At 42.3% G+C, this 27,578-nt stretch overlaps 1 protein-coding gene across 1 annotated transcript in view; it reads right to left on the reverse strand.

Annotated features, from left to right (window-relative positions):
- Positions 1 to 27,578, reverse strand: part of USO1 (USO1 vesicle transport factor) — a 64,284-nt gene that overhangs the window by 11,367 nt on the left and 25,339 nt on the right. The window contains 14 exon segments of the mRNA XM_075066067.1: positions 3,116 to 3,279; positions 7,257 to 7,395; positions 7,783 to 7,904; positions 8,774 to 8,955; positions 9,526 to 9,644; positions 10,729 to 10,839; positions 17,249 to 17,269; positions 18,932 to 18,991; positions 18,994 to 19,079; positions 19,082 to 19,133; positions 19,135 to 19,163; positions 21,739 to 21,893; positions 24,150 to 24,238; positions 25,520 to 25,660. Of these exon segments, the coding sequence (XP_074922168.1) occupies positions 3,116 to 3,279; positions 7,257 to 7,395; positions 7,783 to 7,904; positions 8,774 to 8,955; positions 9,526 to 9,644; positions 10,729 to 10,839; positions 17,249 to 17,269; positions 18,932 to 18,991; positions 18,994 to 19,079; positions 19,082 to 19,133; positions 19,135 to 19,163; positions 21,739 to 21,893; positions 24,150 to 24,238; positions 25,520 to 25,660 (1,470 nt within the window).

Raw genomic sequence — 27,578 nt, forward strand, 5'->3', positions numbered from 1 at the left:
GGGCTGAAGGGGAGATTGATTGCTCTCATAAATATATCAGAGGGATAAATACAGGGAGGGGAGAGGAATTATTTAAGGCTTAGTACCAGTGTGGGACACAAGAACAAATAGATATAAACTGGACACTAGGAAGCTTAGAACTTGAAATTAAATGAAGGTTTCCTAACTGTAGAACCTGATAAATGAAATTGTTTTTTTAATTATTCACGTTAGTTAATTAACTTCTGTTCACCTTCACTACAACTGCCTGCATTGTAACTTCTGTTCAACTGTTTGCATATTGTAATCAAATCCCATTTTAAAACGCTCACTCCATTTGTAAACGCTTCCTCCAACCCTTATTTCCGCAAACCCGGCTGTAATCTAAGTTAGTTTAGATGTGTGAATGAGGCATGTATGGATATAAAATCAACCTCCAGCACGCAGCCTGTCCTGATGAGGTGAAGTCAACTACCAACGGCTGAAGACCTAGACAAGCAGTGAACAGTAAAAAGCATCCACGCCTAAAAGAAAAGGAGAACAAAAGAACAAACAGAAGGAAGATCAAAGCCAGGTCAAGGCTGAAGTCACCCTGCAATTGACGGGTGATCATCCAAAGGCAGCGTGACACAGCAGAACCTGAACTTTGAATCCAAACTAAAAGCTGTAAAAAAAGAAAGGGTAGATAAGAGACTTTGGTAACATTCTGCTGCCAACATGAAGCCAGCCACCTGCTGATTAATTTAACAACAGCAGAATGAAGCAACTCCCATGAACTAACATAGGGAAAAATCCCTATAAAGCTGGACTCTGAAGAACTAAGGACTTTGAGTCTATGTCTGCTGCAGCCTCAGGAGCATCAGGTGCACCTGACCGCGGACTCGGCTCGCACTCTTGTTACAGAGTACGCTGGCCAGTATTCGTCACAAGCAACTTTAGGCTGGATAACTACAATATTACACAGAACTTGTAGAATGATTGTGTGAATGGATATATATATGATATGTGTGTGTTGGTGTGTAATATATATAATAGTAGCAGTGCCAAGTGACAGCAAACATCAGGAAGAAGGAATATGAGAGCTGGAGAAGTTACCAGGGCCTGAAAGAGGAACTAGAAAGGAGGTTGGAAAGTGAAGGCCAAAGTGGTCGCCAGTGTGGTAGGAGCACTCGGGGCTGTGACTCCTAAGCTGGGTGAGTGGCTCCAAACAGATCAGGAACAACATCAGAGGCTCTCTGGTCCAGAAGAGTGCAGTGCTAGAACAGCTAAGATACTGCGCAGAACCCTCAACTCAGGCCTCTGGTAGAGACCCGAGGTTGAGGAAGAACATACCACCCTAGGGGTGAGAAGGGGATATTTTTTTTTTTTTTTTTTTTTATATATAATAAGTGGCAAAGGCCGGTATGTTCCGGGTCTCGCCTTCTCTTCTCTGGGTAGGTTCAGGGTGATATTGCTTGCCTCTGAACCAGTTCTTTAATAACTCCCCTAGTGTCTTGGAGGAGGGGGTGGAGAAGGGAGGGACCTGGGGCCCGCCCTCTACCCGGTCAAACCAGGGGCCCTGAGGTTGGGTGAACCACTTGACTAGCGTTGCTTCACTGGGTTACTTCCCTCTCAACCGTCAGCTTGGTGAAGGGCTTCTTTGCCTCTCTTCTATACAAGCTGTGGCCCCTTACACTAGGGTTTTCTGTTGGCTTCCCAATCCACCGGCAGCACTCCTCCAAACCTTCTATTCTCTCTGGACAAACTCTTCTCTTCTGCAATCTGAACTCTGCTCAAATCCAACTTTCTCCTTCAACTACCACCCTCGTCTGACTGAAGCAGGGTTATATCCAGACTGGAGTAGGTGCTCTAATTCGGAGTCAGGTGCTCTAATGGAGTCAGGTTGCTCTAATTGGAAGTCAGGTGCCTAGTTAATCTAAAGCAACCTTCCTCCCTTGGCAGGGAATAAGGCCCCTGCTAACATCTTATGCTGGCCCTCTGGCCATGCCGATCACATATCCCCTCCCCCTCCCGCTCAACACAAAGGGTTGCTACCGGACGAGAGGCAGTGTGGCGTGAGAGGCCATCAGCGTTGCCGTGTGGCTGCCAGCCCCTATGCGGACACGAAATGGAAAGGTTGCAAAGAGAAGGAATCACCGCGTACTCTGGCGTTCTTCCTTGTTCCTATGCATCCACTGGAGCGGGGCGGACAGTCACAGGGTAAACCGCCGCCCAGCTTCTTTTGGTTAGGCTAAACAAGCCAAGCTCTTTGAGTCTCCTTTCATAAGACAGGTTTTCCATTCCTCGGATCATCCTAGTAGCCCTTCTCTGGACCTGTTCCAGTTTGAATTCATCCTTCTTAAACATGGGAAACCAGAACTGAACACAATATTCCACAATATTTGGTAAACAATATATGACATAGATTAAGCTTTTATACTCTACCTCAGCTTCCAGGGTTGTTACCAATGGTATTGTTTCTGTCCATTTTCCATTACCTGCAGGTATGAAGCAGGGCTGCCCCTTTCTCCTCTTCTGCTTGATTTACCTCTAGAACCTTTAGCCATCGCTATCCGAGCAAATCAGCATATTCACGGTATCAAGGTGGGGGCAAACAGAGCACAAAAGTATCCTCCATGCGGATGATGCTCTTGTGTTTGTAGCTAAGCCCAAGGTCAGCATTTCTAACCTGGATTTACTTGGCCAGTGGTAGCCTTTTACCATTTTCTGGTCCCCCAAAATTGCCAAAGATTGATAATTTAAGAGTTCCTTGGAATAGAAATTTGGAAACACAACTACCTCCAACCCAATGGAATACAATTAGATCTGTGATAAGGAGTCCTGGGGTACAATCTGGAACTGTGGGACCGCTGTGCCCATATCATATCATAAGGGTGAGTATCATACCACGCATCACAATGAGATCACAGTGGTGAACACGGTGATCCCAGGGTGCTATTTTGAGATACAAGTTGGCAGTGTGGTAGGTTTGGATACACAAACTCTCACCATTTAGAGGTTAACTGGTTATAACAAACCATTGTCTTTCTAGTGCTGACAGGGCCGTAGCGAAGAATTTCTAGCCTCATGAAGGTAATATTTTTAAGTAGCTCTGCAACTGTGAACTGAAAGCCCTTCTGAAGCAGTCACTTCTTACCATGTTTTCAATCACAGAATCCTTCTCTCTCAGCTGTCCCTGTAGTATTTCATGCTTATTTTTCAGTTCTTCTATCTCCTGTTGCAATTTGCTGATTTCTTCTGGCTGAATGCCATTCATCTGAAGCATATCGCTGTGGGAAGTGTGATGCTGATTGTCCTTTCCTAATGGTCAGATATTTGAAAATTAGTATTCAACTTAATAGCACAGATTTTGCTTACACATTTACTACATTCACACAAGGTATCTTCTACAGTAATTTGCTTTCCCCCCATAAAGAAATGGAATTACAAAATTATTCAAGATTAAAAGATTATGTTCTACCGTGTTCAAAAAATCTACCCCCAAACACACGTGTATGAACTTCAGAAACTTGCCGTTCCTTTAAAAAAAAAGAAACTGTGTGTGGTTGTTTCCGCCTGCTCAACCAATGAAAGAGTGAAGAGTCCAAGTGTAGGACGGTAGGTGTAGATCTACCTTTCACCACAAAGATCCAAATGCAGGAAACTATATTCCAGTTCACTCTGTGTTTGCACGTAGATGCACAAAGTTTAAAATTCATTTCTATTTCGACAGACGTAAGGAATGTGTTATCCTAGGCTCAAGATGCCTTACCAGGTAACAACACTCACATCAAGAATATCAACATAAAATTAAACAACCCCCTACATAAAATCAGCCTGTTCGCAGATCTGTAGCCCCCACGACCTGGAACACCTGCCTAATCCCTCCATCCCAGCATGAAAAGTCCAGAATATCCAGACCTCCAAACCCTACACAGACCCCCGAGCCTCAGCCCAAATACATGGGATTTGCAGCCTGTCCTTAAGGTTAACAGATATGGGCTATTTTGGATCAATAGAGGGAGGGGCGCTCAGACAGCATCCACGAGCAGTTCCCTTATATGCCAAGGAAAACAGGAATGCAGGACCTTGGAACATGGACATGGGCCCTGCATGGCCTCATACTTTGCCCACTTGGAGCGGTGGTGGTAGGGCAGCAGCACACAGCTCCCTTCTCTCCTCAGGTGCGACAGTGGGATCAGGGAAGTGATCCGCCACTTACCCCCATAGCTGGGGTTTATCAGCATGTGGCCCAAGTCCACTATCCTCGATTCTCTGCTGGGATGGCACAGGCAGGGCCTTTATCGTCCCATTAAGACCCATGGGGCAGTTAATGCCTTTCAGGGCTACTGTTTCAGGAGCCGACAGGCGCAGGCACATATCGCTGTATGCTCCACGCTCTGCCCAAAGTCTTCAGCTTTTCTTCACAACAGTTACTGCTACAAATGTACGTTAATGATGAACGCTTCAGATTCTGATGTGCTCAGGTAACTGCAGGGGCTGGATCCCAAGGCACAGGCCCCTTGTGTCTGCCTTACCCTGCCTTGCCAAGGAAACTAGCATGAGTGCCTGCACTGAGCTCAGCTGCAGCAGTATGACAGGGAAGAGCTTGAGACCTGCCAGCCTGAGAGTCTGCCCCTCTGCAGTCTCGTAGGCCAAAGCCAACACCATAAACTGCAGCTAGGCATCCACAGCGACCAGTGTAGATTCCTGAGCAGTGGTATCATATACTCAGGGCTAACTGTACACAGCAGGTAACCTTTTCTCAAGTGACTTAGGAGCCCAGATCCTACTGAAAGTCAGTGGTATATAGGTGCTTACATCACACTGATACATTTTATAAGCTTCATCTGTATAGAATACATTAGGTCACTCAGAGCAAATTTTCATTGTGCAACCCAATGATAGAACATTTTCATCCTGAAACATCTCTAAAATCACAAGTGTGTATTCACAGAAATGTAGGGCCGGAAGGACCTCGAGAGGTCATCTAGTCCAGACCCAAATGTTGAGGCAGGACCAAGAATACCTAGTTCATCCCTGACAGACATTTGTCCAACCTGTTCTTATAAACCTCCAATGATGGGATTCCAAAACCTCCTTTGGAAGCCTATTCCAGAGCTTAACTACTTTTACAGTTAGAAAGTGTTTCCTAAAAGCTAAATTAAATCTGTCCCACTGCAGATTAAGCAGAATACTTCTTGTCCTACCTTCAGTGGACATGGACGACAATTAATCACCATCCCCTTAACAAGCCTCAACATATATGAACACTGTTGACAAGTCCCCACTTCAGTCTTCTTTTCCCAAGACTAAACACGACCTATTTGTTTATCCTTTCCTCATAGGTCAGATTTTCTGGACCTTTCAGAATTTTTCTTGCTCTCCTCTAGACTCTCTCCTGTTTGTCCACATCCTTCTTAAAGCGTGTCCAGTTTTGGACCCTACAATGCTCTAGGCTGAGGTGTCACCAGTGCCAAGTATAAGGGAACAATTACCGCCTGGGTCTTACATGTGACACTCCTGTTAATACACTCAAGAATGATATTAGCCTTGTTCATTGCTGTCTCATTCAATGTGTGACCCCTCTGCCCCCGTCTCCCAGAACCTTTTCTGCAGTACTGCTGCCTAGCCAGTTAGTCCCCATTTTGTTGTGCATTTGATTTTTCCTCCCTAAGTGAAGTACCTTGGGTTTGTGTTCATTTAATTTCATCTTGTCGCTTTCAGACGAATCATCTAATTTGTCAAGACCACTTTGAATTCTAATCCCGTCCTACAAAGTGCTCGCAATCCCATACAGTTCCCTCAGTCTTGTTAATATCTATTGTGTTGAAGCAAAATAGGCATTAAACACCCCAGCCTTCTTGATGTCATCCATTAGTAGCTCTCTTTCCCCATTTAGTGGACCTACACATCTTTCTCTTGTTCCTAATGTATTTACAGAACCTCTTCTTAATGACTTATGTTCCTTGCTAGGGGTAACTCACTTTGTGCCTTAGCCTCTCTGATTTTGTCCCTACCTGCGTGCACTATTCTTTTGTACTCATCCTTGCCAATTTTTCCACATTTCCACTCTTTCTAGGATTCTGTTGAAGCCATTAGGCCAGTCTCTAGTAAGAAAAGGCTTGCTGTAGCACTGCAAGACCCTCATTTTCCTAATCCATAACCCACTGTCACCCAAAATTGGCTACAATTTAATACCAGAATGTGGTAATGAGGCCTATAACTGATTTTTTTAATACACAAAATCATTAGAATTCTTTTATATCTCATAACGAACAAGTAAATCTTACTATGCTTGACATGGCAAGCAGACAGAATCCATATAGCAGTACAGTATCTTGCTAGCTTGTTAGACTGGGTTAGCTGCTTTGGGTCCCCCTACAGTCATGAATGAGATTTTACTGTACACAATGCCCCACTTTTTGCTTTTTTACAGCAGTGCTGGCAGAATCCATGTATAGTTGGGCAATTTGGCTGCAAAATGCAACCTTTTGTGTTCTCAGAAAAGTTTCTAGCATTTGATTGCCAAGACTGGCTTCCAAATGTGAACCAATATGGTGTTTTCTTCCTGCAACGCCAAACATCCAGAACGATAGCTCTGACAAGTATGGACTACCCCATTCATTTCAAAGGGACATCAACTGTGAAACCTAAGGACACCTGAAACTGGTGGCACTTCACAGCTGATCATTAAGCAGGAGCCTCCAGTTCATGTACTTTTTCTGACACAGCATCCAACAGGAATGAAGGAGCACCAAAGCAGCTAGCTGCTGACTCCTCCACCTTTGTCTAACATGTTCAGACAGTACAGTAAGAACCACCATAGACATCAGAATTCAATGAATGGCAGGGCGGAGGGAAAAGGACATGTTTCCTCAACCTCTTTCCTAAATCTGAACCTGCTGAGTGCTCATTTCTCAAGCTGCTCTGCCTGCAGCTAAAACTGCCAGTTTCCCTTTTTCTAATGCACTTATCAGCTGTCCATACAAAATAGTCCATCACCAACAACTGAAAGTTTGGAGGCAGTATAAAAAAAATTGATATTTTTATCTAATTTAACAAATTAGATACTGGTAGAAATACTGTTCTAGTTGCATTCTTTTTTAATGCTAGAAAATAAGTCCTGTTTTTTCATTTGTGTGAATTCTAGTGTGCTGCAGAATTTAGGACAACATGCTGCTAAAACTGGAAAGGATTGGTTTCTGCAGAATTTAGATTGCTTGCCATGGGCTGCACAGAGAACTGGACATATGCTATGAAGCAAGGACAGATGTCAGTGTTTTTGTGAAGTATACCTAGCTGCACTTTAAGGAGATTATACTGGTCCTTGTGCTGCTGGATTTGAGACATTTGCTGCGTAACTGCTGTCTGAAGCTGTTCGTTCTGGGATTTTAAAGTATTAACTTTCTGCTTTAACTCTTCAAGCTGCTGATCCTGTGAAAGAAAAGAAAATTGGAATTCTGCTTAATTACTTGTGGAAAATGAATCAATGGGGAGACATGCTGCAAAGCAATAAAATCAATGCATTAGAGTCAAGAAATTTACTCAACCTACAAAAGATATTTTGCATGTGCAGTGCCTGTATCTTGTAGACTGCTGATCTGCGCAGGTAAGTTTCCAAATTTGTTATAGGTAAGGCTGATAGCACTGCTTATTATTAAGGTGCCTGACACTTCCCCACGTTATCTGAGCTGGGAAGCCTCTTCCATGTTTTGTAATATCTGGTCTGGAATTCCATTCCAGCATCCCCAAAAGCCAGTCAATATGATTTTCTCCCAACAGTACATGTGACTGTAGGTGTTTGCTACAGCGTGTATTTACCTGCTCCCTAATGACTTTTTTATAATGAGTCACAATGTTGTCATGCTGTTCCAAAGTCTTCTTCACCTCCTCTTCCTGTTTGTCTTCTTCACTAGACTTGTAAATAGCTTTAGTTATGATACCTGTCAAAAAAATAGTGCATTTGTTATTCAGAACACAGCTCATGCACTCATATTCTCACAGCCTCCTCAGCTTAGATAATCGTGTTGCACCAGAGAGAATTTATCTGTTTTTAAACAAGTTATTAGTCACCCATGCTGATTTAAATGACTAGATGTCAAACTAGTTCTTAGAAGCTGACTTCAGGAGGTTGTATCAACAACTGGGAAAAGTTTCTCCATTAAAGTTTCAACAGCCTCACTTTTCCATTAAGGACCCATAAAGTTCACCATTCACATTTTTTAAGGTTCCCCAACCTGGTTATTTCTAGTGTAAAAAATAACATTCGTGATCACATCTTTTAGAAGTTCTTCATTCATTACAGAAGGGACACACATCCAGTTCCTTTTCACTTCATCTATAAGGAAGCTGGAGAAATGATGCACTATAATCAGAAGTAGTGCTTGTGAAGCGAATTCTTGTATACTATGATTTTATTGGGGGGGGGGGGGTGCCACCTTCTCGTGCATCATCTTTGAGTACAGACCTGATGGCACTATATAAGCACAAGTTCAAAAATTTGCCATTACCAATAGCCTAATCAATAACATGCACAAACAGCCAACTGACTTAACAGTGCGAAGAAGCCTGATTAAGTACAAAACCCAACACTGCACGAGAAGCAGTCATATAAAACATCTGAACTGCAAGCCATGGTGCATTGTAACCCATATCCATGATTACAACACAATCCCTTCATACCACTTACAGAATTTTAGGTTTCATCGTACGACCTTCAAAAATCTAAATTCGAAATGGGTGGTAATTCAATCATGGCAATCTGAAGTGTACACCAAGTGACAATACAAAAAAAGAGTGTAACATATCTCACCCTCCAATTCCTTTACCAGTTTAGTAAATTCGTGATCAAACATCATGTGGTCTGGGCTAGAAAAACTAGGCTGAGGTTTCTGAGCAGCTCTGGAATACAGTTCATGTTTGCTAATGAAACCTAGTTTCTCGATGAAGTTCTCCTTGCCAATCCTCTTCTCTATCAACTGTTTTAGTTTCTCTCTGAAAGAAGATGATGTAGTTAGTATGGCACATCAGGCAAGACTGGACCTAGAGAAGAACAAACAAACAAAAACGGAGAGCAGTGAAACACCATCCTTTTTACTTCCCCTCCAAAGGGTACTTTTGTTGGTCAGGAAATTACCTGTAGCAATTCCTTTTCCCCTGTCAAACAATCAGACTTTTATTGGCACTGGAAAGCTGATTGTTCCCAGTCTGCCACTATCAGCTGTTCACATGCCACAGATGAAAGGATACACGAAGAAGGTACTAACTGTATTTCTTGGTAAGAATAGCTCAGATATTTTGCACTGTCTAAGGGCTGTATCAATGACTTTTTTCAGCCGATTAGCATGGAGAAACCATCTCACATTTTCTAGCCATATGTATTCCCTCCTGTAAGGAATAAATTAAAAGCAGGGGGCTAGAGGGGTTGCTAAACTAAGAATATCATTGATATAGGTTGTGTTGTCTTTCATTTAGAAACTTCTTCCTAGTTTAGGTACAGCTGATAGCCTGCATACAAACTTTCACCTCCCCTAAAGTCTTCAGTTAGTCCTATGCCATACTTACTTCCTACAATTTTCGAGGGAATTGTCATTGTAATAAATGCAAATTCCCAGCAAAAGCGCGCACAGGCCTTGAACTAACTGCTCCTCTTCTCCAAGGTTTTCGGCTATCTGCCCAGTGAGCTGGAACATTTGCTAAGGAAGTTTAAACATTTCATGAGCAGAATATACAAACCATACCTTTTCCCTTTCAACATGTAATCTCAACCTACACTTATTACATCTTAATTAAACATGTAAAACCAATTTCTTTACCCATTAAAACCATAAGCTTAATTAGTAATATTAGTATGCTACATCAAATGAAACTGCTCATACATTTAGTTTGTTTTAAAGGATTTGTACAATGTGTATATATATTGCTATTCAAGAAAACTCAATGTAATATTTAAAAGGGTTGTCTGTACCCAAACCCAGTTCTCTTTCACATGTTAATCGTGAAAGTTTTTTGAAGGCACTGTCTATCATTAGCCAGTATATGATGCTTAACAACTGTCAACTGGATTCAGTTCCTCTTCAGAGAAGTATATTTATCATTACAATTCATTGAGATTAAGACATATTTTCCCATTTCTGTGAGATTACACATGTGAGATTCTTCATATTGAAACTCTTATGAGTTTATCTGCAGTGACACACACTACAGGCATATCCACACTGAAATCAAGGTGTGCTAGCAGCTTGCATAGGCATACCCACGGCAGCTTGAATCTAGCAAACAGCTAAAAACAGCATTAACGACACGGCGGCATGGATCCCAGCACCGTCTAGGAATGCAAATATGTACCCAGGGTCCTGGGCAGGCTTGTACAGCGCGCACTGAAGTCTGTGCTTCCCCTTCTTGATTGCTATTTTTGGCATACTAGCTAAATCAATCAAAGCCAACGTGGGTATTCCTACCCAAGCTGCAATCACTCCAATTGCAATGCACATGTACCCGAAATTTGCAAAACTGCCCAAAAGCTTCTCTAAGCAACAGTTACCTGTGCTCAGAGGAAATACATGCCATGTCTTTTCAAATTCATAGATTTGATTATGCTTTGGTGAGTGTCTACATGTTAACATAAAAGAGACACTACCTCTTTAAGCCCCACACCTACTATCCTTAAATATTCTGCAGCATTCCTGCAAGTTTATCTGCATTTTTAATATTAAAAATATTTTTTTCCATTCAAACTCCTGTATTCTGTAAACATTTCAAGGATACAAATGGAATATTGGCAGAGTTGTGGAGAAAGTGTGTGACAGCAATTGGACAATCGCTTAACCAGGTACAAAGCAGCATTAATAATCCAACTCTTGTCTGCACTTTGCTGCCCTGAAATGGAAAAGCTGGCATTAATTTCTTCATATACAGCATTCAACGAAGTGCTTTAGAGGCTGTATTTACTTCAGAACCCACCCACGTTCAACTTTAAGGATAAAAAAAGGAAGTCAAGGCTTCCAAAAATACACATACACTAACTATACTTAACGTCGCTTTAGTGCTTTGATGGAAAGGATTCACAGAAGTCTAGCAGTCTTCAATGCATGTCAAACCAAGACAGATGCAAGGTGTGACTCAACACAAATTAGGATTGGAACAAAATCATGACAAGTTAGTTTGCCTTTATAACGGCTGGGATAACAATATTGTTAAGTGGCAAAAAATACATGCAGATCCTGCTGGGAGAAATGCTGCATAAAGTGCACAATTAGCACAAATCAGCTGCAAACTTTTAAAGTGCCCCAGCACTAATACACTGTCATTTGCTGCAAATATAACGTACCCCACGACTGATGTATTGTACCACTGGTTGAGATTTTATTTCAAGGTGAAAACAGATTGCTACAGGGCAGTTTCTTTGGTGATACAGTAATACACAAGGTAAAACAGACACAAGTAGACTATTCTAAATGCAGCCATCTTGTCTTTCAATTTAGTATGCTGGAAAATTAGTTTTCTTCTGAAGGTTATTCAAATTAATACACAAGAAATGTGTGAAATAATACTGTTCAAGATTTAGTTAAATCATTTTAAGTGTTTTAAATCCACACAATTAGGCCAGGAGGTACCTTAGACAATGGTTTTGAGCTGTTCATTACGTACATTTTGGTCCTTTAAAGCAGATGTTTTATTTAACTTAAGATTTATCTAGTATTAAGCCTCAGTTTGCATCAACTAGCTGAGCCACACATTTTCCAGGTCTATAAAATATAACCATTTACAGAATTCTCTGGTGTCTATACCTATACTGGCTAATTCTCCAGGCTCCTGAAAACGAAAATGCCCTGGGAAGTGGCATTAAGGCAAGCATGTACCTCCATAAGAAAGTCAAACATCTGACACAGCAACCAAGCAAAAGTTCTCCAGCTCCCACAAAAAAGCTTCAAATAAGCACATAGTACATCAAAGAAAGTAACAAAGGGTTAAAAGCCAGAATCTGGAGAGCAAACGGGCATAAACAAGGGCTTTGATCTACCTAAGAGAGTAAAAGCAAAACATACTCTGGAGGGGGTGGTCACAAGAGATTCAAGGCAGTGGAGAAAAGAGTTACATTTGGCCAACCCCAAAGGAGTCCTTAGTTAAGTCTACACTGCATTTATACTTCTTAATTCTGTGTTTCAGCCACTTTAAGTTTTGCTTGACTTTCATTTCACTCCATCCTCCACTCTGATGTTCACTGTGCTTAAATACTGGAGACAGCGTGGCTTTGAGCCCTAAATGAGCACGACAAAAACCAGAAGCCCTTACAGTAAGTCTTTATCTGCCTTTAAGAACAGCCATACAGAGCAGCAGCAGTCAGAAGGCAGGTGGGAGGGCAGGCTCCCAGCTGCTGCCTCTGCCTCCAGCACCAAAGTGGGTCACTAAAGGTGATATCAAAGTTACCAGAGAAGGAAACTAAGATCAGAATGTGCTGGATACAAGAGCTTTGGTGGTCTGAAGAGCTGCTGGGTGGAGATACCACCACTGAGGGGAATAGCCTCCTCAAGACTAGAAGGTAAAGTATCCCATTACAATTGTAAGGCAGGCTATACACCACGTCATCTGTAAAACCCCACACCAGTCTGCTGCACATTGCCTCTTCACACCCTTTGTCATCTCCCTCCTCCTTTACTTTGATCTTTGGGCAAAGAATCAAATCGCCATTACAAGCCTAGCTGGCATTCATGTGTCTCGTTACCCCTTTTCCATGATCTGTACGTACTATACTGTGTCAGCTTTTCATTTTGGGTATTCACTCGATAAGTCTCAGAACTGCCGAACTGTTTCACTTGTGCCAAACACGTTTTTGATGGGGAGGGGCGGAAGTTTTGCCCTAATCTTTCCATAACGCTGCTGCAAACTCCTACTCTTCTTCCACTGCTCAGGCCTTATCATTCTCCTTCACTGGCTTCCACTTGCATCCTGTGTATCATATTCTACTTTTTGGTCTTCACTTCCAAGCCCCTACAGAACTGCTCCTGCCTCTTTCAGCTCTCATGTCTTCCTACTTCTTCCTCCGCTGCTGTTGCTCAAGTCTTTCGCTTGACAGCTCATTCTGTATGCCCACCCCCACACATCTTTGTGCTCCTCCCTCACACTTAACCAGCTCCTATCCCATATAGGCCAGACCTCCTTAAAAAAAGATCCCTTCTTCCATAAAGCCTTTTAATGAGAACCACAAGTCAAGTCGTTTAGTAGATGTTCATGAACAAGAAAAGCTACTTAATAGCATCCAGTATCTGCACACAAAAAGCTCTGTTCCCCAGAGAAAAGTAGCCTCTGAGTCATATGGCCCTTCTGAACCCTCACTGGGAGGGGATGACTCATGTCACGTATATTAAAACTCATATTTGGCGGACCTTGAGACAGAAGAGTCATGAATGCACATGAAAGGTATATGCTAATATTTTCTAAGGACATTTTTATCCCTAGTTGAACTCCAGACTCCTATGCCCTGAGCCTGGACCCACTGCAACTACTCATTCAGTGCTATTTCCAGATTATTGTGGACAAGAAAAGTCACATGAGCCAGCCAGAAGCTGGTAAACTTTATTAAGGGGTGTAAGTCCACATAAATATTACTGCTAGAGAAACGGCAGTTCCTTCTGGAAAGACACTGATCCTAGCCTACATATGTTATAAGCAAGGCTTCTGAGTTCAGGTTTTACCTGATGACCACTGGAAAAACCCACAAGGAATGGCTACTCAATTCATGTTGACTTCACCCCTTTCCCAGTGCAGTTTGTTTATATAGGTGATGTCCCTGATCCCTGGCTCATATCTAAGTGCTTGTCTATATGGAGCAGTATTGCAGACTACAAGGGTGTTAGGAAGGTTTATAACTCACATGTTGCACATTAAGTGCTCCCTATAGACCATGCTGGGGCACAATGAAGGTTCCCTAGCACGCTTTAACACTGGTTGAAACAGTACTGCCTGTATGAACAAAGAGTACGCCTCAGAAAAACCCACCCAGTTTTGGACATCCACGTAAAACTCAAAAATTGCTAAAAATAACCCCTCCCCTCCCCCCGCAAATGAATTAATCAAGCCAACAAAACGAAGCCCCAGTGATAGGATTGTTGGGGCAGAGATTGTTTTTATTCTGTGTTTGTACAGCTCCTAACACAAGGAGGTCCCAGCCCACGACAAGAGTTTAGGCACTAACGTAATACAAAGAATAAAGAACAGCTTACTGCTGTCTGTGAAAAGACTAACTCAAAATGTATATCTGACTGGACTCTTACAAGTAGAGATGCTTTTTTCTTTCTAAATGAATTGGCTACTTGCACCGATTCCAAAGTGTTACCTCCATCTCCAAGGTTAGGAAAAAACCCCAGACTGACAAGCACTAAAAACATTCCGAATGGCGCCCCGGCCCGGAGCATGTTTCATTTTTCCTATATAGAGTTTTTACAAATATGCAATTCATTCCATTTTTCTAAGCAAGTACCATCTTGTGCAATCCAGAGTGTAAACCCAGGATAGGCTCTGGAAATAAACAAGCTTCATATGTTTGGAGCCAACACCCTGGAACATTCCCACAGTGCAGGTGGGCAGGCTCTTAGAACACGGCTACATGACAGCATGAGCTGCACAGCAATTACAAGGTTAACAGAACTGGATTTCCCCTACTGTTACTCAGCTGAGCTATAGCTTTATTACACAGAAACACATTAAAAGAACATTAAGGTTCATAGATTAGTAGATGCCAAGGCTAAGAGCGGCCTCCATGATCTAGTCTGACAGGCCATAGAACTTCCCCAAAATAACTTCTGGAGCAATCTTTTAGAAAAACATCCAATCATGATATTAAAACGTTGCCAAGTCAAGCACCCAAGTCAGGAAATGCCAGAATGAAGGAAGGCCATGCCACCTTAATTCTTATTATGCATCCACATTATGATGCAGACTTATTACATGGTCCTATTCTGGTATTTTCCACAGGACCCAGGCCTCGTTCAGTGACTGGGTAGTTATCCAATATTTCTTTTTAATGCCCACAGTTGATGTTTGATCCCACATACCATCCAAACCCTGCACAGATTTCAAAGTTACACACCTTCCAACTTCTCCAACAAACGAGGCAGAAGTCCTACACACAACAGTCCTTTACTACACAACCCTGACTCATCCCCTGAATGAGGCAGAAGTCCTGTGGGAAAAAAAACAGTGCATGATCATATAATAAGACTATCAAGAATGCACTGGTGCACTCGTGCGTATGCTTAAGAGAGCTTCCTCAGTTCCGGCATTTCCTAACCTGAACGCTTGACTCTGCAAACTTAATATTCTCGTACAATAGTAGGATGCAATTTAATATTTATAAAAGACCCGAGGAAATATAAATTTCTACTGATGCCCAACTTGGTTACCAGTGGAGTTCAAACCTTTAGATCAGCACAGCGCAGACCTCTACCACTTGAGCCACAGAGTACCTGGTACCAAAGAGAGCCTGGTCTCCCCTGTGGACCCGTCACTTGCTGACAGAGGAGGAAAGTGGAGACTGCTGACTCTTGGGTTCAATTCTAGGTCCTGAAGGGGAGAGTTCTCTAATGGTTATAAACCCTTCTGTCCCATGCCCTTAGCTCGTCTGCGCCCTTTGGTTCCTATCCAGCCCACATCTCTTGACTCCTGCCCATCTTCCCCCGCAAAGGCCTTCCCCATGCTCCCTCTGCTGCTACTCACGCCCTCCTCTACTCCTTCCAACTCTGGCCACCGCAACCCCCTCTCCTCTATGCTGTTTCTCATCCTCCTCCCTGCTGCCTGGGTGCCAACAGGTGGAGCATTGACAGCACAGGAGAGTTTCCCTGCTCTCTTCCCATGCCTAGAACCACAGTGGCCTGCAGTAGCAATTGCAGGGGATGTCCTGGCCAGCCCTGCACCCCTAAACTGGAGCTTGCCCAGGACAGATAGACTCTTCAGAGAATTTAGCTGCCACACTAACAAATCTGAGCATGTGTAAACAGACTTCTCAGAGGCTCAATTTGGACAATTTTTCCAGGCATGGCAAAAGGCTCATCTGATCCCAGGGCAACCCCCTTGCTAAGTTTCAAGACCTTGCTCCAGAGCATGGAGCTGCTACAGCTTCTGGGGGGAAAAAATAGTTACATGGTTTAAAACCCCAAACCAAAGCACTGGCGAGACAAAACATATTCTTCCTCACTCATTCTGGGAAGCTGCTGAAACATTTTAACTGAAAGTTTCAAAAGCAAAAACACTTCAGCCTAACAGTTTATCTGGCGTTATAAAGCAACAGTGAACGCTTATATCACAGGAATGTCTGGCAACCTTAACAACAGGCAGGTCCCCCATCTCTGTCGGTACCAAGGACACAAACAGACAATACACAGCAGCCACACTCAGGAAAAACGTTGCTATAGGTGATGCCTAGCTCAGTAGTCATTAATGGTGAGTGACCATGGCCTGGTCTACATGTAAAACTTAGGCTCACACAGCCAGGGCACATGGGGGTGTGAAAAATCCACCCTCCAGCGCCGCAGCTATGCCAGCCCTCCCTCTGGTGTAAACGCAGCTGGGTCAGTGGAAGAATGCTGTTATGAGTTGAGCTGCTCTCACTCAGGGAGGTGCTAGAAAAAAACCCTCTGTCACTGTAGGCTGTGCAATATGGACATGGCTTCTGTCCAGCGACAAGCTCAAAATCAGACACCTACAGCTAAGTGCTAGCTTCAGAATTGCTTAGTAAAAATCCCATCCTTAATTACAAATTAAGACAACTGGGGATAAAATTCTGCAAAAGAAATTATCACTGGAAATGTGTAATACAGATTGACTGGAACACAAATAGAGGACACTTGTTGCGTTAGCAATTAAGGGCCAAAACAGTATATATCTGCTACAGGTCATGTCCACCTCTTTCTACTGGGCGGGATGAAAAGTGTTTGTAACAGTTCCAAACACTAATTCAATGTCACACAAAAGTAAAATTTAATTCACATTATGAGGAAGTGTGAACAAAATTTAGTACATTTCAGAGCAGCTGGTGACTGCAATGCCCCATTGGAAAGAAAGCACCCATGGCACCCAAGATCCTCATCCCACAGTTCCCAGGAACACCATGCCAGAATCCCATGGAGACAGACAAAGAGAGCTTGTTATGCTAGCATAAAAACTGATTGCAACACGACACCGTAAGTGGAAACACTTCAAAAAAAGCAGTTAAAAAAATCAGCAAAACCCAAGACAGAAAAGGCCCTGCTCGTGACAAGAAAATGCCTAAGCTACGCCAAGAAATACATACCCGTCTGTCGATCTTATCACCCTGTAAATCACACATTAAAAAATTCACACATATTACTTATGAGTTTTTTGTAGAGAACTTTAGAAAGCTCAAATTTTTCTTTTAAGATTCTAGCAAAATGCAAAACCAAAAATTTAGTGGCTATTTTATTGAAACTATTATGTTGAAATGCATCTCAGTTCAAGGAATGAGTAAAACAATTTTGAGATTCCAATTTCGGCTATTTTGAGAGAGGGGCACATTTAAAAAATAGCAAAGTCAATATCTACAAAACCTGAGCTTCTTGTACTCAACTATCATAATTTCAGACACAAGATCCAAACAATAAAAGAGAAACACTTGAAAAGTTGACGAGTGATGCCTGAATCACGCTTTGGCTTCAAACTACATACAGTACAGTGACTATGGCTTTCGTGAGCGGCAACATAACACAAAAAGGTTACCATCAACTTACATTTTAGTCTTTTAGGAAAGTGAACAAACAATAGTTTCAGGTGCTACATCTGCCTTTAAGTCCCTCTGTCTACCAGTGTTTTATCATCATTTTCCTTTCCAAATGAAATAACTGTTTCCCTCCACATTGCTGAATGAAAGACCCCCAACAGGTGAAACTGGGTATTTGACAGCACTCTGTATTGTCTACTTAAAGGGAAACAAGTTTTACAAAGTTCGTCATCTACCTTGGTGGGTCCTGCACTTATTGGCAGATTTGCTCACCTCAGTGATCTTCCCTACAATCTGGACCAATTCCTCCTGTGTCTGATCAGGAATTGAGAGGTTTCGGGGGAACCCGGGCTCGCTCTCTACTCCAGGTTCCAGCCCAGGGCCCTGTGGATTGTAGCTGTCTACAGTGCCTCTTGTAACAGCTCCATGACAGCTACAACTCCCTGGACTACTTCCCCATGGCCTCCTCCAAACACCTTCTTTATCCTCTCCACAGGACCTTCCTCCTGGTGTCTGATAACACTTGTACTCCTTAGTCCTCCAGCAGCACACCCTCTCACTCTCAGCTCCTTGTGCCTTTTGCTCCCAGCTCCTCACATGCACTTCCTCTCCTCTGGCTCCTCCTTGCCTTGACTGGAGTAGCTCCTTTTTAACCCAGGTGCCCTGATTAGCCTGCTCAATGGCTGGCAGGTGATCTAATCAGCTGCCTGCCTTAATTGAGATGCTAGCAGTTCCTGATTTACTCTGTGCAGCCCTGCTTCTGTGTCACTCAGGGAACAGAAAACACTTCATTCCAGTGACCAGTATATTTGCCTTACCAGACTCCTGTACCCCACTGGTCGGGTCTGTCACACAGTTATAATCTTCAGTTACAGTAATCTCTGGTGTTTCTTGTAACAATTGTGGAAAATCATTCCAAATTGTTTTAGTTGTACACTTTCAATATGTGACTGCATTCCAAAATAGCGATGAAAAAGGAACAGACTAGAACAATGCATTTCAAATCTAAGGTGCTGGACTCATGACATGGACAAGCAGCTTTCAGATGGCACTTTTATGAAGGCAGATCTGCTACCTTCCATTTTTACGACAAAGGCACTCCATGCTGTAGTGTTACAGTAAACAACCAGCACTAAATCTATATCGAGTCTCGCTGCAGCTTGTAAGCTGAGAAAATTAACATTTTTCTTTGAGCGACTAATAGCAAGGGAACATTTTACTTCTTAAGCAAACAGAAACCGTGGCAATGATACAGTACCATGTGAAGAATGTGGTGCACTGTTGCAGCAAAGACACCTGGAGGGTTACCAAATACTTGTTGCAAGCTGAACTCTTAGCAGTTGCTCTTTCAGAGTGCGTTAATCTTGTAAAGCATGGGCCAGGGCCAGGCAGCGCACCAGTTTGAGAGAGAGTCCGTGGAAAAGAGTCCGCCACAGAGCAGTTTGGCCAGCCGACACAGAATTACCTGTAGCTAGAAATAATGACAAACAAATGCTGTGGCACAAAAGCAAGCCACATGATGAAGACTCGTAAAGTAGTTATGATACAGTAGCACAGAGGGCCCCCAACCAGGATGGGGACTCAATGTGCTAGGTGCTGTTCGCACACACATGGTCCCATCTCAGAGAGGTTACGATTTAATCTCTACATTCATCTGAAGACATCTTAATTCTATAAAAACTTTAGGAATAAAAATATGGCACCTAATCAAGTCGTCCAGGGTAAGCGCAATGGAAGATGACTGCTTTTCATGCGGCAAAGAGAGAGAGGGTGTCTCGTGCTATTGCCAAGCACTCCAGCTAGGCCCCACCACACCTACAATCTCAGAGGAAACCTTCGGAAAGATCACACTTTTCAGAGAGAACAACCTGTCAGCTACTTGGAGTGCTACACCTCCATTAACCAAAAAATCCGGTCATAAGGCCAGGCTTGACAAAGCCCTGGCTGGGATGATTTAGTTGGGAATTGGTCCTGCTTTGAGCAGGGGGTTGGACTAGATGACCTCCTGAGGTCCCTTCCAACCCTGATATTCTATGATTCTATCTAACACTATGACAGGTTTCAGAGTAGCAGCCGTGTTAGTCTGCATCCGCAAAAAGAACAGGAGTACTTGTGGCACCTTAGAGACTAACACATTTATTTGAGCATAAGCTTTTGTAGTGGGCTGTAGCCCATGAAAGCTTATGCTCTAATAAATTTTTTAGCCTCTAAGGTGCCACAGGTACTCCTGGTCTTTATGTAACATTAGACATTTGGAATGTTCTCTCAAATCCTAAACAGCCACACACAGGCGGTCAATAGGATGGCTCATCACATTTTTCTATGGCAGGTAGCGTGATCCAGTGAATGAGCCCGGGAACTGGGAGACATGGGTTCTAGTCACAGAGCTACCACGACCAGTCACTCTGGGCAACCCCCCAGCATCTGATTCCTCCTGAGTAAAGGGGATGGCACTTTTGGAAGGAGCTCTGAACGCCACAGATGAAAAGTACTGACTAAGTAGGAAAGTAGGATGACAGATGAAGCTTGCCAGAAAAGCTTTTAAAGATCTTACTGAGTAAATAATTAACAAGAAAGTACTCCCTGAAAATTTTGAACGGGCCTCAATACTCTGACAAGGTTAACAGCCTGAGTTTTGACAGGCAGATAATTAATAAAGGAGTTGGAGCCATTACTTTTAAGTATCCAGCCTAAAATGAGCAGAGAATCCTATGGCACCTTATAGACTAACAGACGTTTTGGAGCATGAGCTTTCGTGGGTGAATACCCACTTCGTCGGATGCACCCACGAAAGCTCATGCTCTAAAACGTCTGTTAGTCTATAAGGTGCCACAGGATTCTCTGCTGCTTTTACAGATCCAGACTAACATGGCTACCCCTCTGATACTTGACAGCCTAAAAAGGATAAGACAGACATTGTGTGTGTTAAAATGGTAACGGGAAAGCCTCTGTGACCTTTAATGCCTCAAAATACTGGAGTGAATCCATCAAGCACAGTTTGTTTTCACACGTGCACATTCATGTAGTACTAGCCCACGAGAGTTATGGCAGACAAAGGCCTCCAAATCCAGCTTGTACAGCTGGAAGACTGTAGAAAGCCTCTTGGCTTAACTGTAAAATAAATGGAAATTTGACTGATCACCTCATGTTGAAACTTGCTTATACTTCGCCCAATGTCTATAAATGGGAAGTTACACAGTGTAACAGGAGGTGTGAAAGAGAGACTGTTTTAGAGGGAGGGCTGGATCAGAAAAAACACCTTGTGGCAGTGAGAAGCAATGTGTTAGATTTCCTTCCCATCATTTTACTAGTATGTTATATCCCTTTCCTTGGAGGACACCTGCCTTATTCTCTGAGACACACTTAGCAAATGTTGGATGTTTGATAAATAAATGAAAAGAAATGGGGCATGGTCATAATGCCTTCTTTCAAAAGTGAATGTCATTTCACATGTCATACTAGGGAATGCAGCTCCGATATTGCTGCTTGATAGCTAAGATTTTGTATCTTATTAAAATACCAGTCTGGTTCTCAGCCTCCTTGGAATTTAAGTTGTCAGGAAACATTTCCCCACATATACATCCCTCCGCCTACTTGTAAAGTACAAGGTTGAAAGTTATTTCTCAAACTAGAAAGTGAATGTGTAAATTATATGCCAAAGAACAAAAAAAAATAATGTTTTAGTACAAATTAGCATAGATTCTAACAAAACAGAAACAATCCCTCCATGTCAACTCCAAGCACAGATAACTAACTAATTTGGTATCTGTCCTTATCCTGCTAGAGCATAAATAATTTTAACCAAATTTTACAACCTGAATTCTTGTACCTTTAACACCTGAATGTTACATGCATTGTCAGTTAAGTTCAAATAGAATTCAAGTCAAACAATTCTCTCAGATTAAAACACTGTTCACAAGGTGATTTTTACATCTCTTGTTCTTGGCACTTCACTAAAAGTATGTTATATTTTAGAGGAAACCTTGATGATGCATCCAAATGGATGCTCAAGTGTGATTTGTTTTTGAAATTTTCAAGCTGCATACCGTCTATGGTTGACGGTAGAAGTGTTGAAACGATTTCCCCTTGTCCTTTTTGGTTTTTGTATAAGAAACACTGGAAACAGTAAAGGACAGCACAGCGCAGTACAAATGGTTGCCTTTCATTCACCATGGACATCAGAAGTACTACGATTGCAGACCTGTTTTGAAAGAAAGAGACAGCCCATTAAAATAAAAAAGTCACAAAATAAATACAATTGCTGTTACTGTACAGGGTAGGCTCAGGACTAGGGTAGCAGGAATACTGAAAGCTTAGTTGTAGGTGTATCAACTGTAGTGAAACCTCTGCTAGGTCTTGTCTATATTAACAAAAATCAGACTTGTAATACAGATAGACTCTGCTCTGGTGCAGGACAACAACTGATCACGATACAGGACCACAGCCTGAATGCTTTTAGTGGCATGTTTGTATGGAAATGTGTATTAGCGGTCTATAATCCATTTTTTTTTTTTAAATCCAATTTAACAAGTACCACTGGAATACACACTTGAGGGGCTGATTTTCTCTAGCTACAGAAGCAGCGAAGAGTCCTGTAGCAACTTACAGACTAACAGACATTTTGGAGCATGAGCTTTCGTGGGTGAATACCCACTTCGTCGGATGCATGTGACCAGCTGTAGAAAATCTCTTAAAAAGATGGCCCAAGAAACAAAAGCAATGTCAAGGTTTTAGTATGAAAAGTAAAATCTATATTTTTAAAAACTATGTTGTGGGGGTAACTGGTGCAAAGAACACTGTTGCACTCAATGTTATGATTGCAGTAAGCCGATGTGTACCATCAGATGTATTTTTACAACTGAAATGGAAGATTCTACATCTAAGAAGCTGAAGCAGACTGACCTGCTAGGCCAGTTAGGAGAGAACGTTTTGCGCACGTTAACGGAACGTCACAGCCACTCTTTCAGGTGCTGTTTCTACTTCAATATAACTTGCCCAAGGAACTAAGGTATTATCAGCTTTAGTCCTAAATAAGGTTTAACATATATTTGGATATTTATCTTTAGGGGTAACTGGATTTTCAGGTTTAACCCTAAAATATTCTCTCTCACTACAGCACATTTTGCTCCTTATGTTTATCATAGACCAAGACCGAAGAGGTCTGTTGGATCATCCACGCTATCTCCTTGCCAATACACGTCGGTTTCTTACAGGACTTTTCTATAGTGCTTAGTCCTGTCTAGTATCGAAAGCACGAACCATGAGGCTTTTCCACTGCCTAACAGATCTTGCTATAAGAAAATTCTTCTCATCCATTACTCTGACTACTTGTATCTTCAGGTACAACACTGGATTCCTCTCCCTTCTTGGTGTTTCCATCATACAAATAATTGGTAGACTTATTTTTCCCCTTCCTAATCAATTAGTCAAGTTATTCATATTATTCCATTTTCATGTTTTACTTGAGATCAGTCTGTTCTGCTCTGATAACTTGTTATTGTTCTCCAGCATGTCAACATCTTTACAGTAGGATGCGTTCACAGCTGAATATAATACGTGCAGTCACATCAGAGCTGGATAGAAAATTTTACTTCTCTACTCTAGGACATGAAGCCTTGCCACAGGCAGCCCATAACGGTACTGGATTTAAAAAACTGCTGTATCATGTTGCAAAATCAGGTCCAGTTTACTGCTGTTGCCCATCTCAGGTTTTGCATCACTTTGGCTTTACAAGTTCTCCTCTCATTGGGCATGTGTGGTGCAGACTAGAGAAATTTCTCCTAAATAATTTAGCTTTCCTCCTCCAACCCACCGAATCAGGGTCATTTTCTGTCTATTTTTCCAATGTCTGCACTGCAATTAAAAACCGGTGGCTGGCCCAGATCAGCTGATTCAGGCTTGCAGGGCTCTGTAAGGGTCTGTTTAATTGTGGAGCAGACATTCAGACTCTGGCTGGAGCCCAAGCTCCAGGATCCTGCACTGGGGGAAGGGCCCTAGAGCGTAGGCTCCAGCCAGATCCTGAACGTCTAGACAACTAAACAGACCCATAGTCCAAGCCCGGTGAGCCTGAATCAGCTGACATGAGCCAGCTGAGGGTTTTTAATTGCAGCACAGATATACCCTGAGTCACTTACATATTCTCTCTCCTTTCATTGGAGTGGACTGCTCCCCAGTTTGCACAGATTTCATTAATATACTGTTCGTTTCCTTTGCTAGATCATGAAGGAAGATGTTAAGTGAGACCAGTTCAAAAGCCATCTAGACATCTTCACACTTCAACTAATGCACGTCTGATAATCCTGCCACAGCGAAGCTTTAATTTGGCGTGACCTACTGTAGCTTTAAATTATTAAATAAAAGACTCCCTTTCTGACTGATGAAAGATTCTAAATGGAAGCTCTTTTCCATGTCAACATATCTGTGCTTGGTAAATGGTTAAGCATTTTTCTTCCCCTACCTCGGTGGATTTGAAGGTGCATTTACAGAAGCAAAGTAGTCTTGGTTTATCTGGCATCCTCGAATGACTTCTGACACAGTGTTGATGGTCTGAAGGAGAGTAAGACAATCCACACAAAGTTGACATGGAAATCAAGATACCAAAACAGCAATAAACTAACTCCTCCAGCAATCAGAATATTTATAAAATACATTGACCCAGATATCAACTTTTAAACATAGTGTTTGTAAATACTGGGGCAGACCAGTATATTCTAAATTTTGAAGTCTTTATTTAGATGAGATAGTGCTTTCAAAGCAAGGAAGCCAGATGTCCTGTCGTTTTAATGCTATTAGTCATTTAGGAAAGTAGATCCTGAATGTAGCTCAGAAAGGTGTAAATTCTAGAGGGAAGTTGCAAATTAGGATGCAGGGAGGTAAAAAATGGCTGACCTGCCCCTCCATTTATTGAAAAACAACACGTAACAGAAGAAAAGTAATTTCAGAAGTGTCACATGGCGCACAGCATTTTCAGTAGCCTACATTACTTGGAGTCAGCTTATGAGGTTACCACAGAAAACTAAGCTAAAACCAAGTTTATGTTGGAGGTAAATTCAGGTAAATTAGGAAGAGGTCAATGGTGCAGCTGAAGTGATTTACTCAGCTATATCTTTTTGGAAAGGTAGCCAACACTAAAACGGAGGCAACCCCCAAATGAAATAGGCTAAAAAGGTTGTTATATACTCTCATCATAGGTGAGGCTAGATTGAAATATCTTTTGGATACCTAGAGTTAAAAATGCAACTGTTATGACAAACACGTCAAGCCCATTTGCCAAGGCTGCTAATATTGGAGGCGGGACAATCACTGGGATCCACCTGACCTAGTTAGTGTCCTCAGGTAAGGGATTAATTGCTCTCACCTTAACCTGGTAAAGGACTTCCCAGAAGCTAGAAAAATACATCTATTATTGCAGCTGTGGAAACTCATGCTAGCTTGTTCACACTGGCACTGAAGGTCAGGAAAAAGACCAGGGACTGAACTGACTCTGGAATTCCCTAACCCCACAAAAAGCAATAAGCAAATCAAATTGCCGTCCAGTAAATGTAGAACATATATACATATTCACATACACACTTCAAGCTGGGATTTAAGAAGCAAAGCAAGTTTTACATTCGATTGTTTTACAGAGCTATAACTGTAAGGAGACACCCTAAACATATATCATTGCTTGGGAAAGAGAAACTGAAATCTCTCAGACTTCCAAAACTGATAGTTAAGGAATATTAAATTAATCTAATATGATTCCACTGTATGGCTAGAAAGTCTCATATACGACTGCTTTCCTGTTTCTTGGCTACCTCCTCTCCCTGCTTCCTCACCCTCCCTTACCTCAGTCAGAATGTCGGCAGGAACACCCGTTGCCATCAGGATCGTGCAGAGCTGCTGTAATAACCCACAATGAAACATAGTTTTTTGACAACTGCTGGTGGCACCAGGTGGGTTTGTGGGGGACACCAACACCCGCACAAGCTGCAAAGAAGAGAAATGCACATTGGTCTAAGGAGGGAGGGAACCCTGGCATTAAAACATTGATTTCATGCATCTGTGAAAACTGAAGGGGGGTGCTGCATCTCTTCATTAGGCTCGCTTCACGAGGTGAACGAGAGAAAGTAAACATTACTGTACAAAACTGTCAATACCCAAGTAGCATTTGAAGGCTAGTGACACTGCAGAGAACGTTTAAATTGGAATCTAGCCAGGACACACAAGTCTACTCTACTCTTCAGAAAAAAATGCAGCTCTAATTCCCACAAATGGCCAGAAACTTTTTTGTGTTTTAAAGCTGCCACTGGATTAGAAGTTAAAGTAAAACTCAACACCTGAGGATTTCTTCAAGATTCCGAAATGTCTGAGCCCACTGCTTGTGCTGAAACTCTGTCAGGAATTTAAGCTACATACCCAAATGGAATAACTGTGCTACTTGTGCACACAGTTCTGTCATAAATTGACTCTAGCTACTTTTCACAAGAGGGCAGCATTCCTTCAGAATGAATTATCTCTTTTCACTGTTCTTAAAGCAGTTGTCATTAGTTACAGTACAGAAAAAAATCTTAATAGGCACCTCAGTGAAAACAGAAGTGCCAATTATGCAATTAGCCCAGTTACGAATTCACTGCAATAGCAAATTCTATAGAGTTTACAAAGACATCATAAACACACAAGATGTATACTTGCAAGAGCGTCAAACAATTGAGTCTTTGCCCAAAGAAATGTTGTCACTTGTTTCATGCACTCATTTTAAAATAAGTATAATGCTAAACATTAACACATTTTAAAAAGTCATTTATTAAAGAGTTTTTCAAAATATTTTAAAGAGCATTTCTGAGCTGAAAAGTGATTTAAAAACATAACATTCCACACCCCATTACATAGTGCTAAACAGGGCCGGCGTTAGGCACTGCGGGGCCCAATCTGAAGGAGCTGCCACCAAAGTCCCGCTGCTGTCTTCGGTGGCAGCTCAAATGCTGCCACGGAGGAAGGTCCCTCTGCCAAAATGCCGCTGAAGATAGTGGCAACTACTGAGCTGCCACCGCCGCTGCCAGTGCTGGGACTTTGGTGGCAGCTCAATCGGCTGCCAGTGCCTTCGGTGGCATTTTGACGGAGTGACCTTCCTCTGCAGCAGCACTTGAGCTGCTGCCAAAGACAATGGCGGGACTTCGGTGGCAGCTCCTCCGGGACATTGCGGGGCTCTCATAGCGGCACGGGGCCCAATTCTGGGGAATCGGCCGAATTGCCCTAAAGTCGGCCCTGGTGCTAACTAACACCACTGGAATTAGTTGATTTTTTAGTTAACAATGGTAGACCAACACATTTTTTTTCATTGAACGACACCAACTATTGTTCTGGTTTAATAGTTTCTGGAATACAAGAGATGCACAGTGTGCATGCGTAGGTGGAAATGAAGCAGTCAAAACGAATTAAAAAAAGGAAGCCTACCATTATACTTCTAATAGTTTTGAAGGAGACCTTTTGTGTTCATTTCTTTTTCCTATATACTATATACTTTTCAGAACTTTTGCATTAGGAGTATTTGATTTTGCTCAAATTCCAGTTGTGGATAGTTTTGATAGTTGATATTTAACATATTGATAGTTACAACTCCAAAAAAAGTTCCAGGATGTTTATGTACTGTAGTTTACACCTCTGTAGTGCTGAGGATGGACTGGTAACATGCATATGACATTCAGTAATATTCTGAATTGAGAGACTGTGTATTCACACTGGCATGCTGAACACATCCAGCAATCCAGTTTCACAGTAAAGATGCTACTCCCGATATTTGGCTTCCACAGGCTGCCAAGTCTATGAGCTGTACATTTTCACTTGCCATGAAATTTAATGTCGTCTTTACTCCTGCACAATTCAAACCAAGCACTGGAGATTCCAC

The sequence above is a fragment of the Chelonoidis abingdonii genome, chromosome 5 (assembly GCF_003597395.2).
Source record: "Chelonoidis abingdonii isolate Lonesome George chromosome 5, CheloAbing_2.0, whole genome shotgun sequence".
Lineage (NCBI taxonomy): Eukaryota > Metazoa > Chordata > Testudines > Testudinidae > Chelonoidis > Chelonoidis abingdonii.